The 17025-nt window shown below is 40.8% G+C and overlaps 1 protein-coding gene across 13 annotated transcripts in view; it reads left to right on the top strand.

Moving 5' to 3' along the window:
• The window catches only part of ZNF236 (zinc finger protein 236), a 192479-nt gene that overhangs the window by 87459 nt on the left and 87995 nt on the right, over nucleotides 1-17025 (top strand). For all 13 annotated transcript variants that reach the window (XM_050941761.1, XM_050941762.1, XM_050941767.1 and 10 more), the window contains 2 exons: nucleotides 6500-6651; nucleotides 8067-8170. In XM_050941761.1, coding sequence (XP_050797718.1) covers nucleotides 6500-6651; nucleotides 8067-8170 — 256 coding nt within the window. The remainder of the gene's footprint in view (nucleotides 1-6499; nucleotides 6652-8066; nucleotides 8171-17025) is intronic.

Below are 17025 nucleotides of genomic sequence, written 5' to 3'. Positions count from 1 at the left end.
ATGGGGCTCATCTTTTGCAAATTTCAGCAAGTCCAGAAGAGAGATGTGTGTGATGGGGAAATGTATACCTGGATGGGATAAGGGGTGGGTAGTGGATGATGTAAATGATTACAGGGAGGCTCTTATCCACATAGAAAACTTCAAGAAATTTTACTAGAGATCAAACTTTTAATGTTCAAAGGTTTTAGAAGTTTCTGAGGTTGATAAACTCCTTCCCTCCCTTTTGGTTCTTTGTTCCCTCTGTTCTTGCCCCTCTCAACTCAGATATATCTCCTGGGGGCTCCTCCAATACCTCTTATGTCCCACCCAAGACCTCTGTACTCCCCTGTCTCCTTGCATGCATCTCTCTTCTTACCTCTGAAACATTCCACACCCTTTCAACACCTCACTTTAGTCCCTTGTATGCACCTGTGTGTCCTTTTATCCTCTCTGTCCTGCTACCATTCCATGCCTTATCTCCTTTGTACCTCTAGGTTCATTTCAACCTCTCGTGAATGGATGCTCTGCCTATCCTGCCCAACTCCCTTGTCATCATCCCATATTTTCCAGTGTCTTTCAGTCAGAGACTGGGGAGTACTACTTAATGCCATTGCTCCATGTCCCCAGTCTTCTATTACCCCTCACTATATCTCATCTTAGACTTCTGCCCTGACATCCTCCACCTGGTTTCCTACCCCTATTTCTGACTCAGGCCTGGTCTGCACTACTCATTTAGGTTGACGTAAGGCAGCTTACATTAACCTAAGTACGGACTACTGCCTTGTCCTGCTGATGTAAGTGCCTGTTTGGGGGCTTAGTTCCCTGGTCCTTCTTGCATGAACAGAGAGTAACAATACCCGAAGTCTGAAAGTGCAAACAATTCAATGTTTATTGGGGTGAACTTCCAGCAAGCATGATTCCAGTTTTCTTCCTTAGTGTCCCCCTTTCCAGCTCCGACACCACAGAACCTTCCCATTCCTCCCCCTTAGCAAAACATGATTCCAATTCTTTCACCCCCATTCCCTGTTCCAGTTTTCCCCCTACTTTTTGATTGACTGCAGACTATATAGTAAAACTTGAGCTGTGCTTAGCTATACCGTAACCAATTATTTTACTGAAATTTAACTAACCAATTTTAACATATTGAAATACGATTATTTAACCAATTATATTCCACCACCTTAATTGGTTTACACCCAACAAAATTAATTATACAGCAGACAAAAACAATTACTGAAATTTAACTAACCAGTTTTAACATACTGTAATATGATTGTTTAACCAATTATATTCTACCACCTTAATTGGTTTACACCCAACAATTACAGAACCAGACAGAGATTATACAGACAAACAATAGGGAAGTAGAGACTGCAGTGATAGAACAGTACAGAAATGAGAATTTTCTGCATTCCAGCTATTGATAAGTGAGTTCTTGCCAGACAGGATGCTATTAAACTAAGTTTCCTTTTACATTTTTTAGGCTCTTTCCTTTTTTTGGAGGTGATAAGAATATTAGGACAGGATTGTATTCCTAACAGCCCAATAGCACCTTATTTTAATGTGACTAGTTTGGAATGTAAGGATGTGACCATACACTTTCCAGTTTATGGCTGACCTCAGCTGCTTAGCTGAAGGCCTTAGTCTGAGGCCTTGTTCTTAGGCTGTCACATTAAGAGAAGGCCCTTACACCAGCAGACAGTGATTTTGATTCTTTCTTTTATACTTTTATAACTAGCTAAGTAATAAGAATACACCTAAATTTTTTAAAGTATAGGCCTTTGCAGACAGGCCTGAATATCTATATCCTAACAGTGCCCTAACTACACCGACATCATAACTCCACCTCCACAAAAGGAATAGGTCTTATGTCGGTATAGTTAGGGTGACAGTGTCTGTATAGACACTGCCTTACTTACGTTGGCTGTTGGCTATCTTGTCAATTTCAGGGCTCTTGCTGGAGCAAGAAAGCTGGACAGCTAAAGCCTGGCTGCCCCCTGCTCCCAGCCGGCTGTGCCTGCCCAGTTCCCCGTTCAGGATGCTGTTCCTGGCGGGTAGGCGAGAAGCCCAGGCAGCTGCTCCCCGCTCTCGAATTAAATCTATAGTGTAAATATGGAGGTCATGCAACCGTAAGACCTGTAGTCATTAATGGGTCATGTGAAAATTTTTTCTGATACTTACTAATCTTTCCGGAAAAATACCTGTGGAATGTAGAATGTGGTATGCAAAACTTGAAGGTGATCAGTTTTTGATTGTGACTGAGGAGTGGTTTAAAATTTGGATTTATGGGCACTTATTATGTAATTAAGGTTGAAACTACCTATTGATGCTCCCTAATTGCACGTAAATGATTTGAATTACTATTGTTTTTTATTTCCTCAGTTTTTAATTTGATTCCTTGTCTAGTTAAATAGCTCCCTTTATAAAAATATAACTGCCTCTTATTACTTCAATGTGTTATTCAGTTTAGGATATTTTATTTTGTTTTGCTGATTTTCATACTTCGTTACAATGCATTTTAAACAAGAGTTGAGAGAAGGTATTAATGTCTCTAAATTTATTAAACATGCCGAATCTGGATCCATTAAAGTCCATTGGAATTTTGTGATTGGCCATCCCATGTGAGGTCTTTACAAATGGAAAAAAAGGCAGAATTACTGATTTTTCTCCAGTTGTTAATTTTCCGATTTGGTCGTTCATTTCAAATTGAGAAATTACGTAGTTTTCATCTCAAAGTATTATGTAATTTATGCTTCAGTTTCTGTGTGTTCCTTGTCATTTGGGAAATATAGATTGGTAAATGCTTTTTCCAAAAATATTGTCTTTTTGGAGTCCTAGTAATATTCATTTTTACCACAGAAATTTATGCTGCTCAACGTGTTTTATAAAACGTAATAAAAATCTCATTTGTATAAGATTTCTCCTGTTCTACTTGGAATCTCATCCACAGATTCCCAACTCTTTGAAGTTTCCTTGAAGATCCTGGAGCCCTTCAGTTTTTTTGAATTTGAGGTAGGTAAGCATATGCGCGGATGCATGCGTTAAATTGGTCGACCCTCTCCCTATGTCTGCATCTGTGCTTCATGCTCCTCAGTTACTTTTTCCTGACAATTAGGTAGGACATTTGAGCCCCAGACATTCTTTTCTTTCCTTTGTATTTATAGGCTATAATTCTTGTAAAATATATTGGTTAAATGTGTAATTTCTTAATAAAACAATGTTGGAGTGTTCTGACATTTTCATAATTATTGCTTCAAATAAACAATCAACCACCCTCCGTATTTGTCAGAGAACAGACATAGACCTATGCAGGTCTAGAGAGGCCTATCTGGATCATACATTACATTGTTCTTGTAGAGATCACAGCCTTTTACAGGATGCCTGTTTTGTTCAGATAGACTTCCTTCCTTTTACTATTTACTTTTTAAAGAGTTTTGATTTCCTCCCCTGAAGGCAGTATAGGCCAGCACCATAATCCATTATTCACTTGAGCTGGTTTTGACTACATCAAGAATGATGAAGCACTGAGTTTTTCTTCATAGCTTCTACATGTGAATGCTCCATTCCTCTTCATTTGAAGACATCTTTGGAGGTTCAGAGGCAGTCCTTTGCCAGAAAATTGTTACCATTTAAAGGATGTCAGTTTTGGAAGTGAAGACTCCAGATCCTGACTGAAAATTCAAATGCCATATTTCCCATGGGATACTATAGTTTGTCTGTGGTCCTTAATGCAAGATATTTTTTTCTTATAATGAGCTGGTTTCCAGAGTGTTTCTCTAATAACTTCATGTGGAAGTGAAAGAAAATTTCTTGGACAATGTCCTCAAGCCAAGAAAGCAAGCTTCACAAGTTGATCATCATACTGCAAGTGGTATAGCATCTCATCTAGGACTGAGAGAGACTGAAGAGCTCTGTGTAAGCTCAGAACATGGGGAGAGATAGCTTAGTGATTTGAACGTTGGCCTGCTAAACCCAGGATTGTGAGTTCAATCCTTGAGGGGGCCACTTAGGGATCTGGGGCAAAATCAGTACTTGGTCCTGCTAGTGAAGGCAGGGGGCTGCACTTGATGACCTTTCAAGGTCCCTTCCAGTACTAGGAGATAGGATATCTCCATTTACTATTATTATTATAAAAGCTTTTCTTTCACCAACAGAAGTTGGCCAAATAAAAGAAATTACCTCACACACCTTGTCTCTCTGGCCTGAGACCATCACTGTACAACACACTGCAAACAGGGATTCTCCAGTAATAGGCCTCTGTGACTCTACTCAATTCCAAATATTCCCTATTCCATGTCAGGTGAAGGAAGAAGATATGTAAGTTTCTTCAGGAGAGAAGTATGGTTTTTTGATTATAGCACAGAACTGAGAGTCAGGGAGATCTGTATTCTATATCTTGCTCTGTCACAGACTTCATATGTAGACATGGTTGGTAAGACACATAGTTGCTTCATTCCTTATGGTCCCTATCTATAAAATAGATGCACTGTAGAAGTACAGTAGTGGTAGATACCTTCAGCATCTTCAGAACAGTTTATATTCAGTCCAGAACTTCTTTCAAAAGCAAGGCCTAATACTTCAATGTGACCAAACAATAACTTTTATTGTACAGATCTTCCTTCTGAGCATTTTGTTTGAAAGGTTGAGATTTTTTCAGGACTTCTTGGAAATTGTTCAGGATGTCCATAATCCCTTTGCTGTAAAACCATGAAGTGAAATGGATGATGTTCAGTCATAGTGACATTTTAGCACCCTTGTCTAGGGAAAAAGATACTGTGTTAACTCATCTTGGCTTGATTGGATTTGTAAGTGGTCTCTTCTGGTATATTTAACAACTGTTTAGGGGGGTTTTTGGATAGGGGGAGACATTGTGCAAGTTCTCCTAAAGGTCACAATTTTTGCTTTTGAATTTCTTGTTCTTTTCAAAGGTGGCCTGAATATGTTCTTGCTGAAACATTTTCTTTGCTATCAGATATAAATTTGATCCCAAACAATCTTCTCTATTATTACTTTAAACTCCTGTGATACTGTTCTTCTGCGTACCTTTTTTGTTCTTCAGGATACCTTTTGAGGCTGGAAGTTACCTCAGCCAGGTGAATAAATGATCTACAGCCTCGGTTAAGCAAGCTGACCATTAGAAAAAAGAGGGAGTTGTGGTTCGGAAGTTGCATCCTTTTCTTCTTGGAGATTCCTCTGAATTTCACTTTATTGAATCATATTTTCTTCCAACCTTGATTGATCTAGGAAAGAAATAGTTATATAAGCTGCACAGTTACACTGAGTGATTAGTTATAAATAAACTAGAGCCAGTTGCAGGTTTTACGTACAATTATTTGTGACTTTACTATACTGATAACTGTATTTCTCTGTTGTGAGAACTACCGTACGAGGGACTGGAAGGAAAATTCTGCTTTCACCTGACACATCCCAATTAATGATACTTAGTAATCTGCAAACATTTTGTAAGCATTGCTGTTTAGGCTCTGATGCTGTTGTGGTCATTTGATATGCTTGTACAGTTCTACATTATTTTCATAATCTTCATCTGTTTTCCATTAAAGGCAAACGGCACAGCAAAAATAAAATTGTACCCTTTGCTGTTCCTTAATGATGCATAATGAAGGCCTGATTCTTTTCCACCAAAAATTTGTACTTGTTTTTTATATTAGAAATATCAGATCCTGTCTTCTTTTTCTTGTTTTTGTTCTTGGTTATTTTGTTGTTAAAGGGTTATGTTTGATGTTGATGACAGAACAGGCTGAAATCTGAGCTATACTTTCCTGGCTTTCAATTAGCCTTTTGTGATGGCACTGTCCCATTTGTTCCTTCAGCACAGAGGAAGGTTATAATCTGATATTACCAAAGAAAAACCACAGAGAAAACCCATCTTTGAGGCCATCTTTATGTATGTACATAAACACAATTTTATTTTTACTTTGCAACTTGTCTTTAAAAGGCACTACTTTACTATAAACTAAAGAGTGGGAATATGTGGAGGAGATCCAAAGTAGGAGAAAATGGGGTTACTTTATCTGAAACTGGAGTTCTCCTATTGGGTCATCTCCTCCACTCACCCGCCATACTCCCCTCTGAGCTTTGCATCTTTGTGATTGGCTTCCAGTGTAAGTAAGGGAGCGTGATATCAACATGGATAAAGGGAGCTGGGTCAACCTGTTTGACACATGCATGCTTACCTACAAGAAATTCAAAATTTCAAAGGCTCTGAGGTAATAGAGGCATCTTAAAGAAACTTCAAACTGTTGTTCTATGGAGGAGATTGTCTAACAGAACTCCAGCTAATGGTAAGTAACCTTATTATTGTGAATATTTATTAGATGCCCACAATGCTTATGTATTTTGCTTATGCTTACTATTGAAGAGTGTAATATTATAATTTTCTGCCGTAAATTACTATTTAATCTTTTTTTGAAGTTACTGTTTAAGTAGTGCACTATTTATTTGTCCCATTTTACACATTTTCCGTTATTCTTGGATTTTGACTTTCTTTAATTTCTGACAGGTTTTACCGTGAATGATAGCTACAATCAACAGAATCAATTTTCAGCTGTACAGCAGCTACAGGATTCAAGCACACTTGAGTCTCAGGCTCTTTCAACAAGTTACCATCAACCAAATCTGCTTCAAGTTCCTAACCCAGAGACCATTAATGTGGTGAGTATCTATGAAAGATAAGAATATATTGTTGTTCATTCTGTGAGGCTGACCTTGTGAAGACATTAGCCTCTTCCAGGGGAAGGTCATGAAAAGCACCGAGAAAATGAGGGAAAATTCATGAAGACTTTTCTTGCTTAGTCATTTTTCTTTAAGACACAACAAAAGCAAAACAAACTGGAAAAAACCCCAAAAAGGCAAAATAATAAGTTTCCCTGTCTACATGTTTAAGAATATAAAAACATGTCACTTTATTTTATATTTTCTGGCAGTTTCCTTTCTTAAATCTAAAAATCAAGATATGCGTATGCTATGGATACACTTAATGAGAGTCATTGAAAAAACCTTACATAGGCAGATCGGAAATTCATTATGCTAATTTATGGAACAACTCTTATGAGTTAGACTTTTAAATGTTTCTCAGGTTTTTTTTTATTTTTTGGTGCAAATGACATGCTTTGTCATTATATAATCTTAGCATTACCTTACTGTACCCTACTTGAATGCATGCTGTAACTACTTTGAGATTGTTTTCCTGATAGCTGTGCTATAAAACTGCATAATATACAACCACATCATATCCTCCTATGATGAATGTTGGGCACGGATCAGAAGACCTGACAAACTGCAAAGTTAGATTCATAGATTTTGAGGTCAGGAGGTACTATCAGGATCATCTAGTCTGATCTCCTGCACAATGCAGGCCACAGAACTTCACCCGCCTGCTCCTATTATAGACCCTTAAACTCTGGCTGAATTGCTGATGTCCTCAAATTATGATGTAAAGACTTCAAGTTACAGAAAATCCATCATTTACTGTAGTTTAAACCTGTAAGTGACTCATGCTGCAGAGTAAGGCGAAAACCCCCCAGTTCACGTCAAAAGATGTGTTTTAGTATCTCCAGAGGAGTTAGGTGAGTATTTTCTAGCTATCTACATTAGAGCTTCCTTTTCCTTCAAATTTCATGATGTACCAGCCTCACTGTGAGGCAATGCTGTCATTAGTCCTATGAAAGGGCTATGTATAGTGACTGCTCTTTGATTTTGCCCGTTACATGACCCAAACAATAAGACCTGATTGCAAATTTGACATAGTTGGAACTCCCAGTGAGAGGGCAAATTTGTAGTGTACTGGCTCTGTTTATCCTGTTTTGTAAACCCCAGTAGCCCTTCTGTCTCTGCACTTTTGTTACCCTCCTTGTCTTACAGTAGAGGAGTGCTGGTCCATTGTTAATATTTAGATCCACTGTCTAAATTCTTAGAGAATTTGTGTATTTATAAATTTATGCTCTTATACCATTTCTGTTGAATACTTAAGATGTACACTTGCCCCAAGTCTGTGATACAGACTTCTGTGCCTTGACTTTAGTATTACTGGATTTAAGATTTATCTTGGATCTCTATTTTATTTCTAGACTACTCGCCTCATACAGGATCAGTCACAAGAAGAACTTGAACTGCATGCCCAACGCTCCCAGTTTCTTGAGGACAGTGAAGATCAAAGCAGACGTTCATACAGGTCTGTTATTTCATTTTAGCCTGTGTCACTTGATTTGCTTATTTTCTTACATTACTACCATTTAAATGTAGTCAAGACCAATACTGTTAAGTGCTTTGGAAACAAGCAGTGCCATCTAAAAATTGATCCATGACTTTGTAGAAAGTCAATATAAAAAATACGTTGTGAAGGATTTTTGATGATCATTTGGTTCACCTTAGAGAACAAAGGTAATACAACATTCTGAACAAAACTTCAAACGGTGGAGAATCGTCACTGAGAACTATTCCAGATAGATTTCAGTAAGCTGGCTGTGGGAACATACGTTCTTTAGAGTGTTTGTCCATAAACATATGTGTAAAGATACGTTTTCCACTCCTGGTGTGTGAATGCTCTCTGCACTTGAGATCTGAGTTTTTTGGCCAGCAATGTCCATGGGAACCATGTATGATCCCTGAGTGCCTGTTCCTAGGGCATAAAGGGCAGAGCAGCCCAATCAGCATTCAGTTCCCTTTCACTGCCCATGACTATGAGATGGAGCTACCTAGTGTCCGTGACTTGTTGTGTTTACCTTCACTATTTTTCCTATGTCTTGTAAATGCTAGTGTTTAAATTAGAGTGGGTTAGTTAGGTTATTGTCCTGTTTTGTCTGAGGGACTCCCATATCCCCAGCAAATGTATTATTCATAAATTCTTTTTGCAAAGGATTTTAGAAGCCAAGGAAGCATGTTTGCAGATGTTTTTGTTCGACAGCTCCATAAGACTGACTGCAGAAGTGCCCTACTATATTTTAGTCCCACTCCTTAGACAAGTTCCACCTTTTTCTATGAGTGTTTCAGTGAGCTCAGGATTTGTCATTTCCAGAGGTTCATCATTCAAGGATCCAGCTTCTGTCTCTGGTAAGACAGACTATAGCGGGGTGGTTACCCCGCTCCTGTCCTGAAGGGCTTAAAACAGCCCTGGGAGAGGGCTGTGGCAGGGAAAGCAGCTACTAGGCTGATTGGGGAAGAAGCTGCAGCTGGGCCACGCCCCAGTCAGGCCTCAGCTGCCACTATATAAGAGGCTGGGAGCCAGGAGCTCAACAGTCTGTCTCTGCGTTGAGAGAGAGAAGGGCCTGGCTGCAGGGAGGTTAACCAGGTATCTGGAGTGGAGCAGGACTGGGGAAAGGCCAAGGGAGCCAGGGAGCTCTGCCTAGGAAAGCCCCAGGCTGCAGGCCTGGTAAGGCCTATTAGGTACTGGGTTGCAGGGGCAGCCCTCGGGTAGCCAGAGGCAGCAGGTCCAAACCCCTTTGCCTGTGATGAATGGCTTATACTGCAGTCTGCCCCAGTGAACAGGGGCTAGATGGAGACCGGGCAGTAGCCAAGACTGAGACGAAGTGGGGATAGTGGGTGGGGGTTCCCCTGGGAGGGGGAGACCCAGACTGGGGGGGCACTGCCAGGGGGCAGCACCCAGCTAAAGAGGCACCGGCATCCTGGGAGGGACACGGGGGCCAAGCGGCAATGGGACACCAGCCTGCAGAGGGCTCTCCAGAGGCTGGATGAGCTAATTCCCTGAGACAACCAGAAGGAGGCGCCGCAGCAGTGAGTCCCACACGTTTACACAGACAAAAAGTTTTCTGAGAATAAGCAGCATCATTCCTTGGAGGAAAAAAAAAAAAAAAAAGGTAGATTGCCTGTGAAAGCTTCCATTAAGAAAAGATCTAAGTCCCCTATTCTCCCATCCCAAAATTAGGCCTTTGTTGCAATGCAAGATTTGCTAAAATAGGTTTACATTCTGAGCAGACATCCATTGGATATTCCTAATACTACAAAATGATGTACCTCGGATGGTGGAATCCTTCCAGTCACGTTTGCAATTATTTTTGTGCCACCTTCCAATCAGAACCATGCTGGTGATGAATTCATCCCTTGGGGCTGTAGTGGCGCATGTGGAGCATCATGTGCAAGTCCTCTGCTTATGAACCCGTGACATCCTGTTCCTTGCTGTTTATGAAGGCCTCCTTTTTGGTTGTAGTTACCTCAGGAAAATGAATTTGGAGAAATAGAAGCCCTCATGGTAGACCCACCCAATACAATATTTCATTCTGAAATTATTTTTGTCCCCACCCTGATTCCTATGAAAGGTGGTTATGGACTTTCATTTGAATCGGATGATCCATCTATTTATATTTTTTCCTAAACGTCACTCAAATAAAGGAGAAGCTAGGTTGCATACTCTGGTGGGGGAGCATTGCCTTTTATTTACAAAGAACTAATCTGTTCATAGTTTCCTTGAGATAGATTATAGTAGTTACTGAACAAATGAAAGTCATCTAATTTCAGCCCAAGGGCTGTCTGAATGAGCTTCTGGTTGTATTAGGTCCTCTTATGATACGGCTAGTTTAGACTTTTGCAGTTCAGGTTTATTCTAATAGGGCTCAGGCAGCTTCTGCAGCTTCTTTGTGAAGTATTCCTATCACAGATATCTGTAAGGCAGCCACTTGTGGGAGGGACAATCCATACTTTTAAAAAGAAATATTCCATTTTGAAGCGTCAAGGTCAGATCCTTATTTTGGCAAAGTTGTACTATGATCTCTCTGATTAGGCTGAGCAGTAACCTTCTTAGATTAGGTTACTGCTATGTCAGTCACCAAGGATAGAATGAGCATGCGTGTGTGTGTGTGTGTGTGTGTATGTATAGTGAAAAGTGCAAGGTCATGCACTTAGGGATTAATAATAAGAATTTTAGATATACGTTGGGGACGCATCAGTTGGAAGCGACAGAGGAGGAGAAGGACCTTGGGGTACTGGTTGATAGCAGGATGACTATGAGCCGCCAATGCGATACGGCTGTTAAAAAAGCAAATGCGATTTTAGGATGCATCAGGCGAGGTATTTCCAGCAAGGATAAGGAGGTGTTAGTACCGTTATATAAGGCGCTGGTGAGACCCCATCTGGAATATTGTGTGCAGTTCTGGTGTCCCATGTTCAAGAAGGATGAATTCAAACTGGAACAGGTCCAGAGACGGGCTACTAGGATGATCCGAGGAATGGAAAACCTGCCTTATGAAAGGAGACTCAAAGAGCTTGGCTTGTTTAGCCTGGCCAAAAGAAGGCTGCGGGGGGATATGCTTGCTCTATATAAATATATCAGGGGGGTTAACGTTAGGGAGGGAGAGGAATTATTTAAGTTTAGTACTAATGTAGGCACGAGGACGAATGGGTACAAACTGGATATAAGGAAGTTTAGACTTGAAATTAGATGAAGGTTTCTAACCATTAGGGGAGTGAAGTTCTGGAACAGCCTTCCGAGGGAAGTAGTGGGGGCAAAAGACTTTTCTGGCTTTAAGACTAAGCTTGATAAGTATATGGAGGGGATGTTATGATAGGATAGTTTAATTTGGGCAATTGATCTTGGATTATCACCAGATAAGTCTGCTCAATGGTCTGCGGGGAGATGTTGGACGGGATGGGAACTGAGTTACTGCAGAGAATTCCTTCTTGGATGCTGGCTGGTGAGTCTTGCCCACCTGCTCAGGGTTTAGCTGATCGGCATATTTGGGGTCGGGAAGGAATTTTCCTCCAGGGCGGATTGGCAGGGGCCCTGGAGGTTTTTCGCCTTCCCCTGCAGCGTGGGGCATGGGTCGCTTGCTGGTGGATTCTCTGCAGCTTGAGGTCTTCAAACCAATTTTGAGGATTTCAATAACTCTGTCCTGGGTTAGAGGTTGTTATAAAAGTGGATGGGTAGGGTTCTGTGGCCTGCCTTGTGCAGGAGGTCAGACTAGATGATCATATTGGTCCCTTCTGACCTATGAGTCTATGAGTCTGTATGAGTCTAAAAATATGGAAGAAAGAAAAATTACTTACCTGTACAGGAACTGAGTGGTGATTGGGCTCCGTTGTCCTTTATGCCCTTGGTATGGAGCGTGGTGATACTCAAGGTGCATGTGAAACCTATCAAAAGAATATGCTTACAGGTCAATAAGCATCTCATTCTAATCTAGCACTAATTGAAAGAAGTATAGTAAAAACAGTTAAGGTAAGTGTGTTAAGATGTAGGCACTAAGCACTCTTTCTCACAGCCATGGGTGATGAGACGGAACTGAGAGCTAGTTGGGCCATACTGCTCTTTGTGCCCTTGGTACAGACTATGAAGACACTCAGGGAGCAAGTGTAGCCCCAGGGGAGGTTGCTGGCCAAAAGACTGTGATCGCAAATACGTGGAACGCCTTCACACCAAGAGTAAAATATATATATGGACAACACATCTCAGAGAACTCCACTTATTGTACAGATAAGCAAATAAATTTCCTTTGTCCTTGCAAGGGTATAACAGGATAAATGTAGGTGCAACCTGTGCAAAATACATAACCTGTGGTACCATTGGATGGCAGTCACATTACCCATACAGAAGATGCTAACGATTCAGTATGCAGAAATGGCAAGTTGACCCCTTTTGTAGAGCAGATGATAGGATTATATCCCTGTCCACTTTGCTATGAACACCAAAAAAGGATCTAAAACCAGGAATGTTATGTGCTCAGGATGTTCCTGGTGTACAAGTACACTCTATTTTAAATAGGTGGTTGCTTCTCAATCACCTTTCTTCAAAGTGAAGACATGGGGTGTTTGAAATTGAGTGGTGATTGGCACGCATTTTCAGAGTCAAGGGAGTGTGTGTGTTTGTTTTTTTAAGAGGTTGCAAACTTTTGTATGTTAAAGAGCTCTATTTTTTTTGTTTGTTTTGTTTTTGTTACTAGCTCTAATTGGAAGGTATTGTAAAAATGCAAATTAACTATAATTTCACAAGAAAAGACAATTTGGGGGAGAAGTTCAACTGTTTCATTTCACCAGGTTGGAAATAAACCCATTTTATGTTTTTCATGAAACTTTCAGTGATTTTTTAAAATAATTGGAATGTTTATTAAGGTAATGTGTGAAATCAATATGAAATATTTTTGCTGCCAAAAAAGATGTTTTTAGCATTCAAAAATGTTAGCAATGGAATGATATGCATCAAAACTGATGCATAGCATGGTAAATTTCACAAAAGAAGATTTCTCATGTGTTGACAATTTTTTGTGAAAAGTTTCTTTTCCAGAAAAGACCAATTTTGATCAGAAAAACTTTTTGTATGTAAAACTTTAACCTGATCTACTTTCACTCTCAATGGACATTGCAAATGTTAATGAATTAATATTCACAAATAATTTACTCTTCCTCACAAGGATATCCTCATTTCCCAATTGGGGAAGCTGAGGAACACAAAAATTAGGTAACTTGTCCAAGCTCACAGAGTGTGTATGTGCTAGAGCTATTAAGAACTGAATTCTGTTGTTGTTTCCTGATGATTCTGGACAAAATACCACCATTGTTGCACCACTTTAAGTTGCGGTTGCACTTGTTTTAGGTAACTTAGGGCTGGACTCCTCTACCAGGGAGATAAACGCTGCTGCAATTGATGAAGCAGCAATTGATTTAGCGGGTCTAGTGAAGATCTGCTAAATCGATGGTAGAGTGCTCTCCAGTCAGCCCCGGTACTCCAGTTCTCCGAGAAGAGTAAGGGAAGTCTACCGGAGAGTGTCTCCCATTGACTCAGTGCCATGAAGACACTGGGCTAAGTTGACCTAAACTACGTCTACTCCAGCTACATTGTTCATGTAGCTGAAGTAGCGTAACTTAGGTAGACTTAGCTCCGTAGTGAAGACAAGCCCTAAGATGGACAAGGATTTGAATTACATGTGATGGGATTTGGAGAAACCAGAAGACCAAGGATATTTTTATTAAACAATAAATAGAACCCATCCAAAGGGTCTAAGAGTTACCAGCTCCTGCAATTAAGACCCAGAGGAATCAGTCTAGCACAAAGAATGTAACAAATACATTGCAGCATGAAGGTAATTCTAATGGGATAAGACATTTTAGATCAGAGTTCTCCCAACAAATTTTTTGGTGGTCTCTGAGTTCAGCCACTAATTATTGGTGATGGGCACACTGACACTGTTTTCCTAAAATACTTTATTAACTTTAGGAAAAATAAATAAATATGCATATATATACATCCAAATCATTGTAATCTATTTATGTAGTTTTTTTTATAGACTCAATGATTAAATTAAATAATGCTCAGTTGTCTTTATTCTTTACTGGACCTAAACAGTATAGAAATACAAATAAGGTGCTTTGCACATTCTTGTCTTTGTTGTTAATTCTTTTGCATTTTTGGTCTGTACAACAATTCTGAAGTAAACTTAAAAATGCTTTGACATAATAGAAGTCCAAATAATAATAATAGTGTGGAACAGACTATTTGCAAAAGTTCAGGAGTTCTTTGAATGGAAAGTCCGCAGGCTCTCTGGTTCCCTGTGAAACTAGAAGGGAAATTTCCAGGTTAGCATCAGTGAGGCAGTTTCGGTACTTATTCTTCAGAAAATGCAATGGACTGAATGCCCTCTCACACAGCACAGTAGTAAAAACAGGGATAAGAAAAACAAAGCAACTTTAGCTAGAGGCTTGTAGGTGTCCTCAAACATGTACATGTTACTTCAGAACTGCTATATTGTAACACTGGGTTGACTGAAGTATATTTTCGTTCATTTTTTTCCCCATGAGAAACTTGAGATTGCTTAAATCCAAAGAGTCAAAGGAAGCTAATCTGTTTTGCAAGGCAGTTAGTTTGTTTGCAGCAAAAAACCTGACCAGAATTGTTGAATGAGTCAGTCACAAAGGTGTCCTGATGGAAAAAGTTTCCCTCACTGAAACGACTTTCAAGTTCCTCCAAGAGGATACTTAGGTATTTGGTTACAGCTAAGCCACGTTTATGCTGCACATTCTCATCCTGAGAGCTGAGAAACTGATTAAACTAGTAAAAAAACTGAAAGTCCTGTTCCTCTTGTAGGTGCTGGACGTTGTTGGTGATTGTCAATCTAAACATATCGATTATTTCAATGCTATCAAATATAGTTAACTGAGGTTTTTGAAGCTCCAGGCTTAAGGAAGCAAGCTTTGGTAAAAACTCTTTCAAAAAGAGCAGGCAACCATGTACTTCTGGATCTTGTTGCTTTTGGCACTTTATTTTTGATGAAACTTTATTCTAAACTTCACAACTCTTCTTGGAGCTCAAACAGCCTCTGTACAGGGTAATTAAAACTAAGCCAGCGGACTGGGTTGTAATTCAGCAGCACCGTGTGTGTATCTCAGCTCATTTCGCTCAGAGTTGCGAATCTCCCTTTGTTGACAGCGTTGATGCATTTTTTTCACTATGGATTCAATCCATACTTTTCATTGAAGCCTTGCTGACAAGTACTGTATATACTCGTTCATTAGCCCATTCATTTATAAGCTGACCCCCTCAAGATGGATAGGTAAAAATAGCAAAAACTGTATGATTCTTTCATAAGCTGACCCTGTATTTCAGGGGTTGGCAAACTTTGGCTCCTGGCCTGTTAGGGTAAGCCACTAGCGGGTCTGGATGTTTTGTTTACCTGGAGCCTTCACAGGCACGGAGCCCCTCAGCTCCCGGTGGCTGCAGTTGGCATCACTTCCCACAGCTCCCATTGGCTGGGAATGGCAAACTACGGCCACTGGGAGCTGAGGGGCTCCATACCTGCAGATGCTCTAGGTAAACAAAATGACAAAGTATTAGATATTCAATTCAATGATTCCATAGAGTTTAAAATCCATCAAATTTTGGTGTAGACCTGTTTATAAGCCAAACCCTGCTCTTTGATGCATCACTTTTTTTACCAAAAATATTCGGCTTATGAATGAGTATATATGGTACTTCTTGGTGGGCAAAACAGTGAAACAAAAAAAGTTTGTGTACCTTTCTGGAAGCAGTTCAACACCCCTACTCATGCACTTTCCATAGGTGCTGCCACATCGGCTGTCAAGCCACAGAGATTATCAAAGCTAACACGGCACTCCTCCATTCTTTGAGTGCTTGCTCATGTGCATTCCATTGCAGATGTGTGTGCTTGCCACATGCACCAGTGCTGGAAGTTTTTCCCTTAGTGGTATCTGTAGGGGACTACCTCTAACACCCTCAAGTGTTGCGCGTAAGCACCAGTGTAAGGGTCGCCGCCAGCTGCCCCCACCCTCAGTTCCTTCTTGCCACCAGTGACGGTGCTGTAATGTCTCCTTGCCTCGGCAAGCCTATCCTTCTCAACTGTACCCAGTTGCAAACTTTTTTGTGTATAGTTGTTATAAAATGGGTAGTTTTATAGTTCCTTTAGTGTAGTTTTGGTGCAGTTTGTTAGTCCCAAATGGGACTTAGCCTAGGGATGGGGCATGTCCTGGTCCCTGGGCTTCAAACCTTGTGAGTGCTGCAAAAAATCCTGTGCCAGTCAGTGATCAATCAGCTTCCATGGGGAAGTGTTTAGGGGAAACTCACATTAGCGACAAGTGTTGCATTTGCAAGAGTTTGACAGTGGACCAAGAAGGAGCGTGACATTAGTTTCTGAGCACTCCTTATGGAGTCAGCCCTTATGCTGGCCTCAGAGCCGACCAGGGCAGACTCTGCTCCCAGCACCGTGGGTTTGGTGCGGAGTGTGCTGCTGGCACCGATCCCCATCCTTGATATCAGCTTAAAAAGTAAAGAAAGGCCGGGAGAGGACATTCTCCTATGTCCTACAAGGGAAAGGAGAGGACTGGAGGAGAGCAAAGACCCACGAGGGGCAGCTCTTCCTCCCCAGATGGAAGTTGGGCCCTGACTCCTGCTGAGCAGCCGAGCCCACTTCAGGACTTGCCTGCCACCCCAGGGAGCGGCAGAGTTACTCGGCACCTGGCGGTGCTGTCCACGCTGGCCACAAAAGCCATCCTTTCCCTGCCAGTGCCACCCACACTGGCTACGGATGTACCCCATTCGAGGAGTAAACTGGCCTTGGAACCCTTCCAACA

This window comes from Gopherus flavomarginatus, chromosome 2, assembly GCF_025201925.1.
Source record: "Gopherus flavomarginatus isolate rGopFla2 chromosome 2, rGopFla2.mat.asm, whole genome shotgun sequence".
NCBI lineage: Eukaryota > Metazoa > Chordata > Testudines > Testudinidae > Gopherus > Gopherus flavomarginatus.
Note: the sequence above shows the minus strand (reverse complement) of the source record. Positions and strands in the feature narration are given on the sequence as shown.